Source organism: Choristoneura fumiferana, chromosome 6 (genome assembly GCF_025370935.1).
Source record: "Choristoneura fumiferana chromosome 6, NRCan_CFum_1, whole genome shotgun sequence".
Classification (NCBI taxonomy): domain Eukaryota; kingdom Metazoa; phylum Arthropoda; class Insecta; order Lepidoptera; family Tortricidae; genus Choristoneura; species Choristoneura fumiferana.
This window is the reverse complement of record NC_133477.1, coordinates 943,471-961,475: the sequence shown is the minus strand read 5'-3', so window position 1 is coordinate 961,475 and position 18,005 is coordinate 943,471. Positions and strand designations below refer to the sequence as shown.

General features: G+C 40.4%; 1 protein-coding gene across 1 annotated transcript in view; it reads left to right on the top strand.

The window, feature by feature from the left end:
• Positions 1 to 18,005, top strand: part of gig (TSC complex subunit tuberin) — a gene marked incomplete in the record, with an annotated part of 77,551 nt that overhangs the window by 23,643 nt on the left and 35,903 nt on the right. Inside the window, 2 exon segments of the mRNA XM_074088551.1 lie at positions 13,263 to 13,517; positions 16,298 to 16,476. Coding sequence (XP_073944652.1) covers positions 13,263 to 13,517; positions 16,298 to 16,476 — 434 coding nt within the window.

The window sequence follows — 18,005 nt, the reverse complement described above, 5'->3', positions numbered from 1 at the left end:
CATCCCCATCCTGACATACTCATTTGGAGTTATAAAATGGTCCAAGACCGATATAGAAGCCATAGAAAGAACTACACGCACAACACTAACAAAACATAACCATTTACACCCAAATCTGCAATAGAAAGACTGACTATCAAGAGACAGGAAGGAGGTAGGGGCATGATAAACATTCATTATCTCTGGAAAAAACAAACACAGCTTACAAACATTCTTTCACACCAAATCACATATAAGCAATATACACAACACAATCGTCCAAAATGACCACAACTACACTCCGCTAAAACCTACGAACCACCTGGCACGCAAAATATTAACGGCAATGACCCACAAGCTGAACTGATAAATAACTGGAAGAAAAAGGTACTTCATGGACGACATCCTCGTGACTTAGAACAAACACACATAGACCACACCTGCATCAAACACGTGGCTAAAAATAGGCAGTTTGTTCCCAGAAACTGAAGGTTTTCATTATTGCAATTTCAGGACCAAATCGTAAATACTAAAAACTACCGAAAATATATAATAAAAGACCAACACTCACAAACGACAAATGCCGCAGATGTCATAACCAATCGAAACCATACAACACATAACCGGAGCATGCACAACGCTAACACAAACAGCTACACACACAGACACAATCAAATCGCAAACATCATCCATCAAACCTGGCACACAAACATAAACTTATACAAGACACACACACCCCATACTACAAATACACACCACAGGTAGTACTGAAGAATACAACACACAATTATACTACGACCGCGCCATACTCACAGATCGTACTATCACTATAATAGACCTGACATCACATTAATAGACAAAAATAAACAAAACTACATACCTCATAGACATCTCAATCCCTAACACACACAATTTACAAAAGACCATCACGGAAAAAATAACAAAATATGCAGACCTAAAAGACGAAGTTGCTAGACTATGGAGACAGGAGAAAGTGTACGTAGTTCCAATAGTCCTATCTACAACAGGCGTCATCCCAAACCACCTACACCATAGCTTAAAATTATTAGGCATAAAAATCACACGTTTACACAATGTTACAAAAGCCGCAATACTTAATACACAGAATAGTGAGAAAGTTCATGCAACTAGACCCTGAAAATAGCCCTCAGCAATCTTCTTAAAAAATATTATTCTACAACTCTTGCTACATTTACTTGGTGGATAACCCGTAAATGTAGTTAATACCAGCCTAGAGCTGAGAAAACCAATCCTTCGAAAATAATAATAATAAAAAATCTTTATTCAATAAGACAAAATTGCACCAAGAGAGGAATGAAACAATTACAAAGAGAAAAAGACAACTTAGTTAAACATTAAATTAAAAACAGTTCTAAAATGATACTATTTATTTACTGAAATAAGCAAAGCACTATGTAGCTATTTAGTTCCAATTTCTTGAGTAAGACCGAATTCATATTTGTCTGGAGGTACGGTAGTTTAATATTTTCTCGGTTTCTACTGTAATGTAATCCAAGGGGCTGGTTGGACAGCTACGGTAATATTTCCAGCAGTTTTGATCCAAGCCACGATATTCGGCCTCGTAAAAACAGTCCTCTAGATCCACTTCTTCCATGGATGCTGATGGTCTGAAATGAGATTAACAATACAGGTATCTTGACAGGCAAAATATCTCTAAATGGCGTTAGTATCGTGAGATTACATTGCTTGGGATTTACGTGACAAACGTGACGAAAATATCAAAATTGACAAACGGACTTCACAATCCTAGCGCCAGTTGGGTAGTTTACTGAGTAAAAATAACCTAACTATAAAAAAACATTTTTATACAATTAAGATTGGTTTTTTGGAATCTTTTTGTATTTTTTATTTCAATTCCAAATTTTTACTTTTACGGTCAAAGTGAAAATAAAAATTTGGAAAAAGTAAAAATTTGGAATTGAAATAAAAAATACAAAAAGATTCCAAAAAACTAATCTTAATTTGATTGCTTAGTAACGATATCTCTTGTCCGGGTGACCGGTTAGTTCCAATGAAGTGCCGAAAAAAGTTTCTCGATGAGGGCTACGGCATAGATGTCGCTAGCGTCACTGTTTAATTAACTAAATAAGAAACAAACAAGCTGAGATATGAGCTGCATAGGGGAAATTCGTGTCGGTACCGTTGACCATCAGTGGTGTAGCGGTATAGCACGCGGGTACGGATTACGAGGACCTGGGGTTCGATTCCCAGTGATGGTCTTATTTTTCTGGTTTTTCTGTGCATCTATATTTCAGTTTGTATTTTCAATTTTTATATAAGCTTTTTTTGCTGACTGTACTTGCATTGTCACCCAAACTACATGTTGCATACCAAATTTCAAGTCGATTGCTATTAACCGTTGAGAGTTCCGTCCGCGGAGACGATCCTGGCTAAACTACCAGGATGTCATTATTGTGTTGTCACGCGATTTACATAAGTATTCCAAATTTCAAGTCAATCTGACTACTGAAAGTTGGTCAAATTTAACTTGCAAGATTTGATTACAGACAGACAGACCGACAACGGGACAGGTGAAACTAAATAAAAGCTTGTATTATATTACTCTACTAGCGGACCCGGCAGAAGTTGTACTGCCCGGAAAAGCAGCACTCCATAAATATATAATATGATAACATACCGACAGCAACGCCACCTGCGGGGTCCAATAGGGTATATGACAACTTCTGAATATGCTATGTTCTATATATTATTATTATTATGATAACAGAGATATACCTACTTACATACAATGATCGGTTAAAAATTGGAATTATACAGATTTTTTGAAAAATCTATATAGCTGTCTCTTTCTGAAACGCTTTTCTCTATGCAGTAAGTATGGCGCTACTTGTGGGTGACGTCACATGCAAGTAGGTCTTTCTCTCTTTCTTTGTCTAATCCTGAATTTCAAACCTTTATAACTTTGTTATTTGTAAAGGTAGCCAAAAAATTGTTTCTCTATTCGATAACAGGCATTGTGAAGTTTTAATTTATAAAACATAAAAATAGTCAAATACTGTATTGTATTTTCAAACTATCCAGGAACCCATTGAAATATACATACAAAATTTTATCCAAATCCAGCCGTTTTAGGTGACAAACTCACGCACAGAAGAAATATACATAAAGAAGGTTTAGTCCGTCAGTAACTGATAGGGCTCTACGAGAATAATTATATTCTTCGTAGGATGGACGTATGCAATTATAAGGTAACTTACGTCAAAGCTAAATATAGCAGGTCACCGATAACGCCGTTCGTGGCGAGGCCTGCAGTGGCGGCTTCGCAGATCAACCGCAGCAGACATGAGCGTCCGGAATAACCATGCCTGAGGAGTTACCATCAATGAGAGAAGAGGTATAAGAGATGTTTTTCTAATACTTGATAACCGGGGATATCAAAGGCATAAAACGCTCGTCTATTGACGCTATAGTCAGGCAACGCATCAGCGATTATTTGGCTGTTGTAAACCTTTGCAACAGAGACCTATCAGATATACCATAAGCTTAAAGAAGAATTAGACTCTCACGCACACACAGGATGATTAGAAGAGAGTGACAGTGAGAGTGCAGCGGCAGAAGAGAGAGACTCTTCATTTGTCTCATGATTTAAAGGGGTTGTAGTGAGAATAGTAAGATGTTGCGACGGTGCTGGCTGAAAATCAGCGCTGGGGTGTTTTTAACGCTTCAGCATTATGCTGAGCCAGCGTCCGATTCACAACCGCAATGACACATACCTTTGTGTTGTTTATTTGTACCTAATAATATTGTTGTCTTGTGTTGTGAATAAATGTATTTTCTTTCTTTCTTTCTTTCTTTTATGTTTCTTGTCATCACAATCTCTAAGGAAAATTTTGAAAGGTTACGATAAATATAAGTAACATGGATTGAACTGAAACTAATTAGGTACTATTGTTATTTGACAACCATTTGTGAAAAATGCTAACGTATTTATGTGCGATGATTTTAAATATTCTAAGCGGGTCCATATTGACTCTCATAAAATTCTTATTCCTATTTTTTTTAATACCGAATGTTCAATCGTATCGATCGTATTTTTAAGTTGGTAAGAATATAGCTGTCAAATTGACTGTCATCTGACATTTGAATTGGCTTTCGATTTTGACAGTTAGCTTTTGGATTCGAACCGAGTAAGTCGGTGTGAGTCGCTCTCGTCGGTCGGTCTAAGTCTGTCGTATTTTCGCTTCTACGGAACCCTCAACCAAGGTGTTCGCGAACTACTTTCAAAGTATCTAAAGTAGCATCATTGAAGTTAAAGAACGATTGAGATTGCGTTCGTGCTGTGTGTGGAGTGAGCTTGTGGAGTTTAGCGGCGAGAGAAGGATCTACACTGGGCCCAGCTCTGGATTTAACTCTAAGTGCCTGCTCGGACCTCTGCTGCTTCAGGAGAACAGGTGAGCGCGACCGCAATCGAATGTTTCATGTAAACTGTGCCTTAATTAAATCCTGAATTGGGAAACACACGTTAGAAATCATCATTGTTGGAAATCAGTCCATTCATAGTTTCGTTTTTCGTCATATCTCTCGGGCATCGTGCCACATTTTTTGATCATTCGACCGGATTTTATTGAAAAGTGCCTTTTTTCGCGATTTCTTACGTGTTTTTCTACGATTTTAGTGATTTTTATTTTTATTTTTTTGTGTTGAGGGTAGTTTGAAACGATACCTTGGTTGAGATTTTACGTGTTAACTTGTTGTAAATTGCACGGCCATCTTTTTCTTGTCGTTTTCGTTCGTAAGGGTGTACACAACTTCTTACCATAGACTAAATAATGTTGTTTTAAATTATCGGTTATTTCGTTATATTGGTATTTCACGAATCGATATTATTTAAATTTTCGTTTGAACTGTCTAATCTATATCGTTTGAAATGACAGATCATGATGAAACGTTTGATCGCGAGTGTGAAGTTGACGTTGACAACAATAAAATCGCGCGCGACTATGCAATTATGCGTGTTGAATTTATTGCGGGAACGGACTTGTTGGGATTTTGTGAGAGTGATTTAAATGAAATATCGGAACAGTTTCATGACGCGCAACGGAAAGTTTTGTCGTCGTTAGAACCGTCCGCGTGGAAGAATGAAATGAAAATAACTTTTGAGTTTGAGACTAAAGTTTCCGATATTAAATATAAATTGCGCCAAAGATTAGTATCGCAAAAAAGTGAATCCAAACCTTGTGTTGGTGAGGCAGTGACGGCTAAATTGCCTAAGGTTTTTATAAAACCATTTGATGGAACTTTGGAGAATTGGGTGAGTTTTATACAGTTGTTTAATTCTCTAATTCATAAGCGGAATATCTCGGAAGTCGAAAAGTTGCACTACCTTTTGTCGAGCGTGCAAGGTACCGCTTATGAATTAATAAAAAACTACCCACTTACCCAAGAAAGTTACCTAGATGCATATAATTGTTTATGTAAATATTATGATAAGAAGCGACAAATTGCTACACATTATTATGAAAAGTTATTGTGTTGTGAACCAATTAAAACAAAATCTGCTAGTGATCTTGAACGTGTTTATAGAACTTTCTCGGAAAATTTATCGGTATTGAATAAATATAGCTTACCAGACAAGAACTTTATGCTCTTTCATTTGTTGTGGTCTAAACTAGATAAATGCACTCGAGAAGCATTTCAACTTGAGCATAATAGTGACGACATCCCAGAGTTTAGTGATGTTCAAGCTTTCATAGAAAAACAATACAAAGCGCTTAACTTATCGAATATTTCGTCTTTGCCTACTACTAATAACTCTGTCGTAGTAAATCGAAAAGTAGGTATAAACAAACATGTTCATAATGGTGTGAGCAAGAATAAAGCATCGTTTGTCGTTTCTTCTCAAACTTGTAACTTTTGTAGTGGCCAGCACAGTCTTACCGCTTGTAAGGATTTTTTGAATATTGATCCGAAATGTCGTTTCGATTTTGTAAAGGAAAAAGGTTTGTGTATCCTATGTTTTTCGAACGCACATCGCGTAAAAACTTGTCGTGCCTCTCGTTGTAGTGTGTGTCAGTGTTCGCATCACACATCCTTACATTTCACTAAACCAGGTCAGTCAATTCCTCCAACTCCCCCTCCAGTGGAAGGCAGTGTGCCGCATAACTCTGGTAATCCGGGTAGTAGTCATACAGTTTTGACTTCGCTGGCTGGTGAAGGTACAGTTTTGTTTTCAACTGCTAGGATTGAAATTAGAGATGGTCATGGTAATTTTAAATCAGTGCGTGCACTTCTCGATTGTGCTAGCGCCTGTAATTTCATAACTGAATCCTGCGCTAAAAGGCTGGGACTCAATATTTGTCGTGGTCATCATTCCGTAAATGGAATTGGAAATTCTGTCGCTCAACCGCTCGGTTCACTATCGTGTGAAATAAAGCCAGCTGGTAATAAATATTTGTCGTCTAATATTAAATTAGAAGCTCTCGTTCTGTCGTCGATATGTGCTGACCAACCTACCCAATCTGTCGACTCGTTGAGGTGGTCTCATATATCAAATCTTCGGCTTGCGGATCCAGACTTCGCTCTACCTGGACCAATAGATATGCTGCTGAATGCAGATATTTTCTCGTCTTCGCTATTACCTGGTCTTAAGCGAGGGATGCCTGGGCAACCCCGAGCATTTAATTCTATTTTTGGATGGATCGTTATGGGTGAGTGTGACACCAGTCGACTCACAACAAACACTGTCGATCGTTGCAGGAATAATAACTGCCTTTTCGTTTCGAATCATTCGCCAATGTTGTCGTTGGATAATTCCATAAAAAAGTTTTGGGAATTAGAAAATATTAGTTCTCCTGTTAAATGTTTTTTGTCGAAAAAGGACCAACTTTGCGAAGATTATTTCGTTAGTAACCATTCTCGTAATGAAAAAGGTAGGTTTGTGGTCCCTTTACCTTTTGTAGACCCTACAAATAAACCTCTTTTTCATAACTCTCGCGAAATCGCGCTTAAGCGATTTTTATCGTTGGAGCGTAAGCTCAATTGTAATCTTGAGTTCAAGAAGTCGTATGTCGGTTTCATGGAGGACTATGAGTCCCGTGGTCATCTCGAGGAGGTGGATCCTCCTACTGCTGTTGTCGGTCAGTTCAATTACATACCTCATCACGGTATTCAGCGTGCTTCAGTTACCACACCTCTTCGTGTTGTCTTCGACGCCAGCGCCAAAGATGGTAAAGGTACATCGCTGAACGACACCCTTCTCGCTGGTCCTAAACTTCAGGCTAACATTTTCGATTTACTCATGCGCTTTCGTTGGCATGCCGTGGTATTCACAGGTGATGTGCAGCAAATGTACAGGCAAATATTAGTACCTGAAGAGGACGCTGATTACCAGCGTATCCTATGGAGGCCCTCTCCTGCTGGACCCGTGCGTGATTATCGTTTGTTAACTGTTACGTACGGCGTGTCCTCTGCTCCGTTTCAGGCTCTTCGAACAATGGCTCAACTTGCTCAGGACTCCGCTGATAAATATCCTGCTGGTGCCGCTGTTCTTGCTCGTGATATTTATGTTGATGACGTCGTCACAGGAGCGGATTCTGTTGAGCAAGCTCTCTCGCTTCAATCTGAGCTCACAAAAATACTGTCGTCGGGAGGTTTCCATCTTAGGAAATGGACTTCCAACAGTGGGACCTTTCTTGATAGCCTACCACTGTCGGATTTGTACTCTGAAGAGCTAAAGAATTTTGAAGAATTATCGGACGTCTCGCTCAAAATATTAGGGCTCTTGTGGCAGCCTCGGTCTGATTCCTTTCGTTTTCGGGTTGCTCAGTCTAGTGACTGTCGTTGTACAAAGCGTACAATTTTGTCAGAAATTGCTCGCATTTATGACCCTTTGGGTTTCCTCGGTCCGCTGACGTTTTACGCCAAATACATTATGCAGCTACTTTGGACCGCTGGCGTTGCTTGGGACGACGACGCGCCTTCTGATATCGCTTCAGAGTGGCGGCGTCTTAAAGCTGAATTGCCGTCGTTGGCGTCAGTGTCCATTCCTCGTCGTATCGTTGGCCCTTTCGTTTCGCTACAACTCCACGGCTTTGGAGATGCCTCTGAGCGTGGCTACTGTGCAGTAATTTACTGTCGTTTCGTAGACTGCCATGGACCATGCTCAGTCGTCCTTTGCTGTGCGAAGTCAAGAGTCGCGCCTCTTCGTAAGCAGTCTATCCCAAGATTGGAACTGCAAGCTGCCGTTCTTCTCTCCGATCTTATGCATTCTACCACCGAAGCATTGAAACCATTCTACTCCGTCGACGAAATTTTCGCCTGGTCGGATTCTAGTGTCGTTTTGTCGTGGATAAAATCGTGCCCATCGAAATGGAAAACGTTCGTGGCAAATCGCGTTAGCCACATTCACGACATTATTTCGCCTGATCGATGGAGGCACGTCGGAACCCACTCGAATCCCGCAGACTGCGGCTCGCGCGGTCTATTGCCCACTGATCTCGTCAATCATGACATGTGGTGGAGTGGCCCTTCGTGGCTTGCAGATCGCGAGGACAAATGGCCAGCTACCAGTACGCTATCGTTTTCGAATTCGGACCTACAAGAGGAGCAGCGAATCTTTACCCTTGTCGTTGCTAACGAACCTACTCTCGTCGAATCGTTATTGAACAAATTCTCGTCGCTTTCAACGTTGAAGCGAACTTTATCGTATTGCTTTCGGTTCATTGATAATTCGAGACAATCTTCTCCCGGAAATCGTGTTAGCGGACCTATAAAAACGTCGGAGCTACATAGGGCGTTTAGATTTTTATTAAAGTCAGTTCAGGAGAGTGTGTTTTCGTCGGAGATTGAGCACTTAAAGAAGGGCTCTCCCAACTCACTTCCAAGAAGTTTAAGAAAACTGTCACCGTTTATCGATGAAGTAGGTCTTCTCAGGGTGGGCGGTCGCCTTGCCAACTCTAAGGTTGGATTCGATGTTAAATATCCATTGCTGTTACCTCGGTCACATCGCCTCACTTATCTTCTAATTAGCGAGTACCATACCCGCTTCATGCACCCCGGTGCACAGACTCTTAAAAATCTTCTCTCTCGACACTTCTGGATTCTATCGTGTAAACGCGCTATTCACTCCGTCATCTCGAGTTGCCTTAAATGTTTTCGTGTTCGTCCGCACCTCGCTCCCGTCCCACTCATGGGTAATTTGCCTTCGTATAGGGTAAACCAAATCAAACCTTTTTCGAGCTCTGTCGTCGATTACGGTGGACCCTATCACATTGCCCTTGGGCGTGGCCGCGGTGCTAAGAGCTTTAAGGCTACATTTGCGTTTTCGTCTGTACCAGCACGAAGGCGATCCATATCGAATTGGCCTCTGAATTGTCGTCGGAAGCTTTCTTAGCTGCACTGCGGAGGTTTATCGCGCGTCGTGGTCGTTGTAGCCATCTTGTTTCAGACCAAGGTCGTAATTTCGTTGGTGCCAGCAACTATCTCGGTTCTATTATGGAAAAGGCCGCGGGATCGGAGGAGATTAAGTTTTCGTTTAGCCCTGCTGGCAGTCCCCATTTCAATGGTCTGGCCGAGGCCGGGATCAAATCGGTAAAGACCCACTTGGCTCGCGTTATCGGTTCCCAACGGCTCACTTTCGAAGAGTTCTACACTGTGTTAGCCCAGATCGAGGCGATGCTAAATTCGCGCCCTCTGACACCCCTTAGCTCGGACGCTAATGACCTCTCAGCCTTAACCCCGGGGCATTTTCTTACTCTGGAGCCTCTGTCGATCATGCCAGAAGAAAATTTCGTTGATTCAAATCTTGGCGTTCTACAGCGTTGGAAACTCATACAAAAGATGCACCAAGATTTTTGGTATCGGTGGCATCGTGAATACATGCACACGCTACAGCAAAAGGCTAAGTGGGACAAGTGTAATTCCAATATTACTGTAGGAACTATGGTACTCATCGTTAACGAACTATTGAGTCCACTTCATTGGCCATTAGGTCGTATTGTCGCTCTGCATCCCGGTGCAGATGGTATTTGTCGAGTGGTAACCGTAAAGACTGCAGCTGGTCAGTACAAAAGGCCTCTCGCGAAGATATGTCCTTTGCCTTTGGCAACAGACATTTAGCTTAACTTAATTCTCGCTTACACTGCTTTCACCAACGTAAGGTAGTGTAACTTATCGTAATTAGTTCGTATTATTTGTTAGCATTAAGATATTCATAATCTCGTCTCGAGTAACCACCTTCTGTGGTTCGTAGTTATCGTTCTCGTGGTAAATGCCGCGGTACATCCCGGTATACCGCCGGATTTAGGTGGGCGGAATGTTCAATCGTATCGATCGTATTTTTAAGTTGGTACAATATAGCTGTCAAATTGACTGTCATCTGACATTTGAATTGGCTTTTGATTTTGACAGTTAGCTTTTGGATTCGAACCGAGTAAGTCGGTATGAGTCGCTCTCGTCGGTCGGTTTAAGTCTGTCGTATTTTCGTTTCTACGGAACCCTCAACCAAGGTGTTCGCGAACTATTTTCAAAGTATCTAAAGTAGCATCATTGGAGTTAAAGAACGATTGAGATTGCGTTCGTGCTGTGTGTGGAGTGAGCTTGTGGAGTTTAGCGGCGAGAGAAGGATCTACACTGGGCCCAGCTCTGGATTTAACTCTAAGTGCCTGCTCGGACCTCTGCTGCTTCAGGAGAACAGGTGAGCGCGACCGCAATCGAATGTTTCATGTAAACTGTGCCTTAATTAAATCCTGAATTGGGAAACACACGTTAGAAATCATCATTGTTGGAAATCAGTCCATTCATAGTTTCGTTTTTCGTCATATCTCTCGGCATCGTGCCACACTAACTAAAGGTTTGTTATGGAAGTAAGTAAACTCAACTGAACTAATTCCTAGGCATTTCATATGGCGTTCAATGAATAGATTAAATCAGTCACCCTGCATTTTAACATTTCTTTGAAAAATATTGTTCTATAACCATAAAATTGACTTGTCCCCCTTACCTCTGCATCTATACTCAGCGGCACAAAATTTGGCCCTCTACATACAAAATTACCTATTACTGCATACATTTGAGGGCCACATTTTTTGCCACTCAGTATATTTAGGTACTCAAAATTTTGGAATGAATACTTAAGTTACTTTTTACTTGTAGATTACATAAATAAATAAATATCACCCGTGTGGTGTCGGGTTAGAATTACATCTCTCCATTTCTTCCGTGGATGTGGTGAGAGGCGCCTGAGGATATAGGTTAAGGTATACCGTAGGCGACAGGCTAGCAACCTGTCACTATTGTACTGTTTTTGTCAAACGTAATAGTATATTGTGTCTTAAAGGGGGTAAATAAGGATTAACGAACGTGAGTCTATTTGAAGCCCGAAGTCGAAGACTAAGAGCTCTAATGAGTCGATGTTCGTAATTCTAGTACCGCCCGTGCGACATACAATGTTTTTCATCACATTTGCGAGTAAATTTGTATATATGTATGTAAAAGCTAAACTATTTTTTTTTTAAATTGCCGATACCGCTGACTGCGCTCTTGGCAGCGCCAGCTCCCCGCCGCCCTGTGACACCTCTAAATTTTTTTGTCAGAATGTATCATACATTGTCCTACTATTTGCCTAAATATCCAAATGTTCCAAGAGGGTACTTCCTATCGAAAATCAGCAATATATGTGGCCAAATTCTGTATTCAGTCGGTGTTTTTCAGTGTCGCATACAAAGCATTTTATAACACGACCAAGCTAAGTTTGCACCTCGCGTTTAACAAGAACAGGTCAAAAATTTAAAATTCAACAAATAGGAGACTAATATTCATAAGACGCGTTTCGGTGACAAAGTTTAAAAGCTGCTGATGCCAATATTTTCGTCTCCTATTTGTTGAATTTTAAATTTTTGAACTGCTCTCGTTAAATGCTAGGTACTAACTTAGCTCGGTCGTTTTGTACTCACATTATAGTGCATTCGGGATAACATTGGACTCTTAGAAGGTCACAGAGGCAGGGGTTCTAAACATTTTTTGTGAAGTCGTAATAATGATGATGATGATGAATAAAAGAAGTAATAAGATGAAGTCATAATTTTGTTTACTTTGTAAGTATAAAATAACACAATAACGTAATTTGCTACATAATACTAATTCGATTTATATTTAAACATTATTTAATAACTGTGTTTCGTGGTCTCATCCACTTTCATTCCCTGTTTAAAAATATTCTACTCTTAGTTTCTGCTATGAGGTTCAAGCTTTTTTCCATTCCAAATTTCATGAAATTTGGTGCCGTGCTTTAGTTGTGAAAAGATAACTATTCGTATATGATTAAAGGTCATCACATTTTGATCCAAACTGGCGATTTAAAACAATAAATAAAGTGAAATTACTGGCACTAGAGGTATCCCATCTTAGGCCTCTAGGTTGGCACTTGGCAACGCATCTGCAATACCCCTGGTGTTGCAGATGTTTATGGGCGGTGGTGATCTCTTACCATCAGGAGACCCACTTGCTCGTTTGCCATCCAGTCGAATAAAAAAAAAAAGACGGTATAGAATATTTCTTGAATATTGTTAATATTATAAAAGTCCCGTTTCCTGCAGAATGTTCTTGGCCTCTGCCTCTTTTAGGTATTTTATAGGAAAACGTTTATGTTTTTAACAAAATAGGAAAAGCATTTACTGTTTTTAAATTAAAGTTGTAAGTAAAGTGAGTGAGTGTTTTTAAAGTAAAGTGGTAAGTTGTAAGTCTGTATGTTTGTTTGCTACCTACCACTTCATGTCTTAACCCCTGAAACGATTTAGGTGCAATTCGGTATACGGATAGTGCAAGTCCTGGGGAAGGACATTGAATAGTTTTTATCCTGAAAAATTGCATAGTTCCCGCGGGATAGCAATAAACGAATTCTACGTGAACGGAGTCGCGGCCAACAGCTAGTTAACGAATAATTGAAACTGATATTGACGTCTTCGATATTTTAATTAGAATTAAGTTTAGAGCGTATACTAAAAAAATGCAATTTATTAAATGACTTCCTAAAGCGTGTATTATAAAGAGCCTATTTTCCTTCTGGCCATTCCTATATTGAACAGACTGTAGAAAACTGAAAATAGAGGAGTCTGTATACATACAACGTTGAAAAATCTAACGTATGTAATGTATTTTTATGTGTATCGAATATGTGTAAATAAATGTTTCTCTCTCTCTCTCTCTCTCTCTCTCTCTCTCTCTCTCTCAAAAAACACCAATCGAATACACATGCAAATAAAAGTGTCCCACAATGACTCCAGGGCGGCGTGGAGAAGCTGTGGACATGGACGCGGGACCTCCTGGAGGACGGGAGCGCGGAGAGCCGTCACGCGGCGCTGGCGTTCCTGTGCTGCCTGGCGGAGGGCCAGGCGGAGTGCGGCGTGATGCGCACGATCTACTTCCGGTTCCTGCGCGACACGCACGCGCGCAGCCCCCCCGAGGACGCGCCGCACCGCTTCCGGCTGCTGCACACGCTCACTAACGCCGGCAGGAACATCGACTGCTTCGAGGAAGAGGTATGTCTTTACACCACAGGATAAATAGGATGTGTTGGCGGCAAAATATGTACATCAATGATACTTTGTTTATAACTTTATTTTAGCACTAGAGATGAGGATCTGCTGAGTCCCTCCCAGGGGGTATGGGTAGGGGGCAACGCTTAAAAAATGAGAATTTTACAAACTAGGCGAGTGAGGTGTTTTTTCTATTTATTTTTTGCGCTGAATTGAACGAGACCATACCCGTACTTATAGGATCAACATTTTGCGAGATATAAAGGGTTTTCTGTTGGAAACATAGAACAGTCTAAAAATCACTTATCAACAATAGTATCTCAAGATGTGGATGTGATGGTAATACTGATTCTGATTGCTCTCAGTGATCCTGAGAGGCCTATATTGTTGCTTAAACCCAAAATTTTGTTTTCTATGTTTTCAACAAAAACCCTTCGTATCTCGCAAAATATTGTTAGTGTGTAAATATTTTTGGAAAATAAATAAAATACGACTACGGTATTTGACAACTCCTCATTTTGCCACATCTTAATATTATTATGAAAATATAGATATACAGATTAACGAAGAGAAAATTTAAATCAGTTGAAAATTGAATTTATAGTGATTTTTTGAAAAATCTATATACCGGTCTCTTTCTCAGACGCTTTTCTCTATGCAGCAAGTATGACGATACTGGCGTGTGACGTCTTTCTCTGTCTAATCTTGAATTTCAAACCTTTATAACTTTGTTATTTGTAAAGGTAGCTTAAAAATTGTTTTTCTATTCGATAACAGGCATTGTGTCGTTTTAATTTATAAAACATACAATATAGTCAAATACCGTATTCCAGGGTAGGCAGCGCCTTGAGCTCCCTACCGTGCTTCGAGCTAGCGCTGCCTGCCCGGGCTTTGATCCAATGCACGCCACTGATCGCCCTACATACGTCCCACGACAGAACCCCTCCTGAATGAGAGGCCTTGAGCCGTAGATCCCACGCGGGCCCATGACGGATTGCAACTACACGTACACCGTAGATTTTTTTCTCAGGGTGTTTTTCTTGACTGTGAAGTTCATACTGAATGTTTAATCAGTTTAATGTAATAAATACCGAAGAAGTCGGCACTAGGTCCAACTGTTGGATTGGAGTCCTGAGTTTTTTTACTAAATTCCCATGGGAATTTTTGAAAATTACGTCTTGGTCTTCATTTATGTTCTAGGTATGGGTCTGGTTTCCTAGGACGATGATATTTGTTACTTCTTTACCTCAAAAGCCTTAATTCTTTGTAGCGTTTCGCGAATCGCATTTCACCTCGGACTAATAAAATTTCAATAGTCTTGTATTTGACGCAATTTTTCGCGTAGCTTTTTACATTAGTATAATTCATTTGTAGTTTCTCATTTTTCGTGTAGTATTTTACCGTAGACGCGTTTCGCCGCGACCGATGTTTGTTTGGGACTCTAATTAGGCACTTGTCCCACTGCCGACGATGAGCGAGAAGCGCGCAGAGCGAGTAACTAGAAACGAGTGGGCGAGCAGTGAAAAGCGAGTGTTCGAGCACGACGGGCGATTACTCGCTCTACTCGCTCGAGCCGGGCGGCCGCCAAGCTAACAGCGCTGAGCGAGTATAGCTGAGCTAGTTTTATAGCTCAGCGAGTATTAGCTCTTGTCGCTGCGACAAATGATGTAAGAGCGAGTTCTCGCCGGCAGTGTGAATCGCCAGCGATCAACTATTAATATATGTGTCTCTTTTACTCACACAGGATCTTATATCTTTTGTTCGTTTCTTGAGCGAGAAAATAGTCGATAGCCAATCGTTTCCTCGCCGGCGGTGAGACAAGTGCCTTATGTGACTAAAATTTATAGCAAGTAAAAAAATAAACGATTGTGACACAACGCTATGATAACAATACGATTATTTATTTTTAGTCTACGCCATTAAAGGAAGAGCGAGTCCTCCCAAGTCCCAACACAGGTGCAAAACGCCTACTGGGAGGCCTCTCCATTTGTCACCCTACCCATTGATTGTGTGGAATGAAATACAGTTTGATTAATTCGAGTTAACACTTGACAGATCGGCGTGCCTTCAGTCAATTTTCAACTTTGACGTCATACAAATAAAGCCATTTTTAGTATACCGCTACCCACGTTTACAGATTATGTAAAAACGATTTTATGTGTATGACCTCAAAGTTGAAAATTGACTGAAGGCGCGCCCATCTGTCAAGTGTTAACTCCAAGTAATCGTACTGTAAAGCATTTTTTTTTTATCGATGTGAAATGCGATTCGGTGCATCGCTACAAGGAATTTATGCTTTTGAGGTGAACAACTAACAAATGGATGATGATCAGTTAGCGGTTGGATATTGCAACATTTTTCATGCATTTATTTCGATCCCATGTGAAGTATAAGTTTGTAGTATAAGTAATAAGCAAGCTAGGTTTAGTTGTTTTTTATCAGCTTTTTTGATGGATTAATTTAATAATTCATAATATTTTAACGACTTCAATTGATTTTACCTTATTGTTAATTTAGCAAAGTCGAATATTTCTGTGGTGTTAAGGAAAAAGGAGATGAGTCAAAAAAAATTACTCTTCTCCTAATTGCCGTGACACATAATAGTGTTTTGAACCAATGAGTGCAAAAATCTCATTTTTCATTTTTTTGACTCATCTCCTTTTTCTTTAACACCACAGATTTATTGTGTACATTTATGTGATTGCTATATGCACTGTGCCTGGAAAAGGGTTAAAACAGGTCGTCTAGAATAGGCTAGGTGCGCTAACCGTAGTGGTTTGTAGATCGGGGCGTTCCTCCTGGAGTACCTGAGCAGCGTGGAGGCGGCGGGAGGCGCGACGGGGGGCGCGGCGGGGGGCGCGGGGGGCACCGGCCCCCTCACGGACCTGCTGGCGCTCGTCATCAACGTCGTCAAGTTCAACGCCACCTACCTCGACGAAGACATCGTGCACGGCATCGTCAAGTGAGCCCGCATCTACTTCATCCATATTCCCGTTGTTGGGCACAGGCGAATGAGAACTATACTCCCACGCAGGGCCAGTGCGGTGCGGATTAAGAACTTGCAGGGTTGTGCAGTTTCCTCACGATGTTTCCTTCACCGTAAGTAAGGCTTATGGCAAATTTCAAATGTAATTTCGTGCATAAATTTCGAATAACTAAGAGGAGCGAGCCGGATTTGAATCCACGATCCTCTATTTGAAATGCCATGGGTCAAAAAATGATTTAAAAAAACTAGCCAAGTGCGAGTCGGACTCGCGCACAAAGGGCTACGTACCATTATCTATACAAAATTAGACATAAGAAAAAAAACAAGTTTGTTGTATGGGAGCCCCCCTTAAATATTTATTTTATTTTAATTTAATTATTTATTTTTAAAGTGATTATACAGTCAAGGGCAAAGATATCGACACGGCCAAAGTTACAAAAATATGTATACACGGCCTTAATGTTAATCGATATTATGCTGTAAAGGTATGGGACGTGTTTTTTTTTTGTATTTTGGTTGTCTCAAGTGTATTTTTAAAAGCATTTTTTTTAATAACGAAAACAAGAAGATCATTTTAGTAAACCCTGCGAGTAAATCCAATCTTCAGCATTTAAACTACTTTGCTTCCAATAGGCGTTTTAAATTTCCACCTTATAGTTTGACTCTGGTCCGAAGTAGTCAAGTGCAAAAATAAGTATCTATTCGAACCACTCAAAAATCGGAATAAGATTCTGTGGTACTTATTTTTGAAACTTTGAATAAGTTCCTTCATATTTTTACACTTGACTGTACTAACATTCAGTACAATGGGAAATCGTCAACATGAATTGATTTTAAATTTTCGACCAAATTAATATCATAAGATTCACTTTGGAATTTTGTCGAAATGTAATCGTGCTGAACAATATTAAGAATCAATTTCTTTCCATGCAAATAAATTTGGCGCGGAATTGATTTTTGTCTATAATGATTCTGATGATTTAGGGGCACAATTAAATACGAAATAAGTGAATGTGGTCTGGATTATGACCAAAACGTTATTTCAGTTGAAACATATTTACAAATGGTAATTTTTCTGCAAAATTGATAGACGCATACAGCTCGGATGGGGAGCTTTTGGCAAGCTTGACGACGTGTTCAGGTCTAAGATACCACAAACACTAAAAACAAGCGTGTACGACCAATGCGTGCCGGTGATGACGGACGCTTGCGAGGCGTGGACGCTTACCGTAGGGATGATGCACCGTCTCAAGGTAGCGCACAAGATAAGACTGCGGGACAAGATAAGGAACGAGCTAGAGTTGTGGATAACGCTCATTTTCAAGGCTTAAAGATTCGAGCTCTTAACCTGTCCTCTCCCAGAGGCACAAATTTGTGCCCAAATTCCTTTGATCCTGTTATCCTGGGAGATGACAGATTAAGACTTCAGAGTCTTAAAGACTCGACTATATTTGACAGTTAAATTGGCTTGTTATACGCGTATGGAGCAACAAACCGTCTTTGCG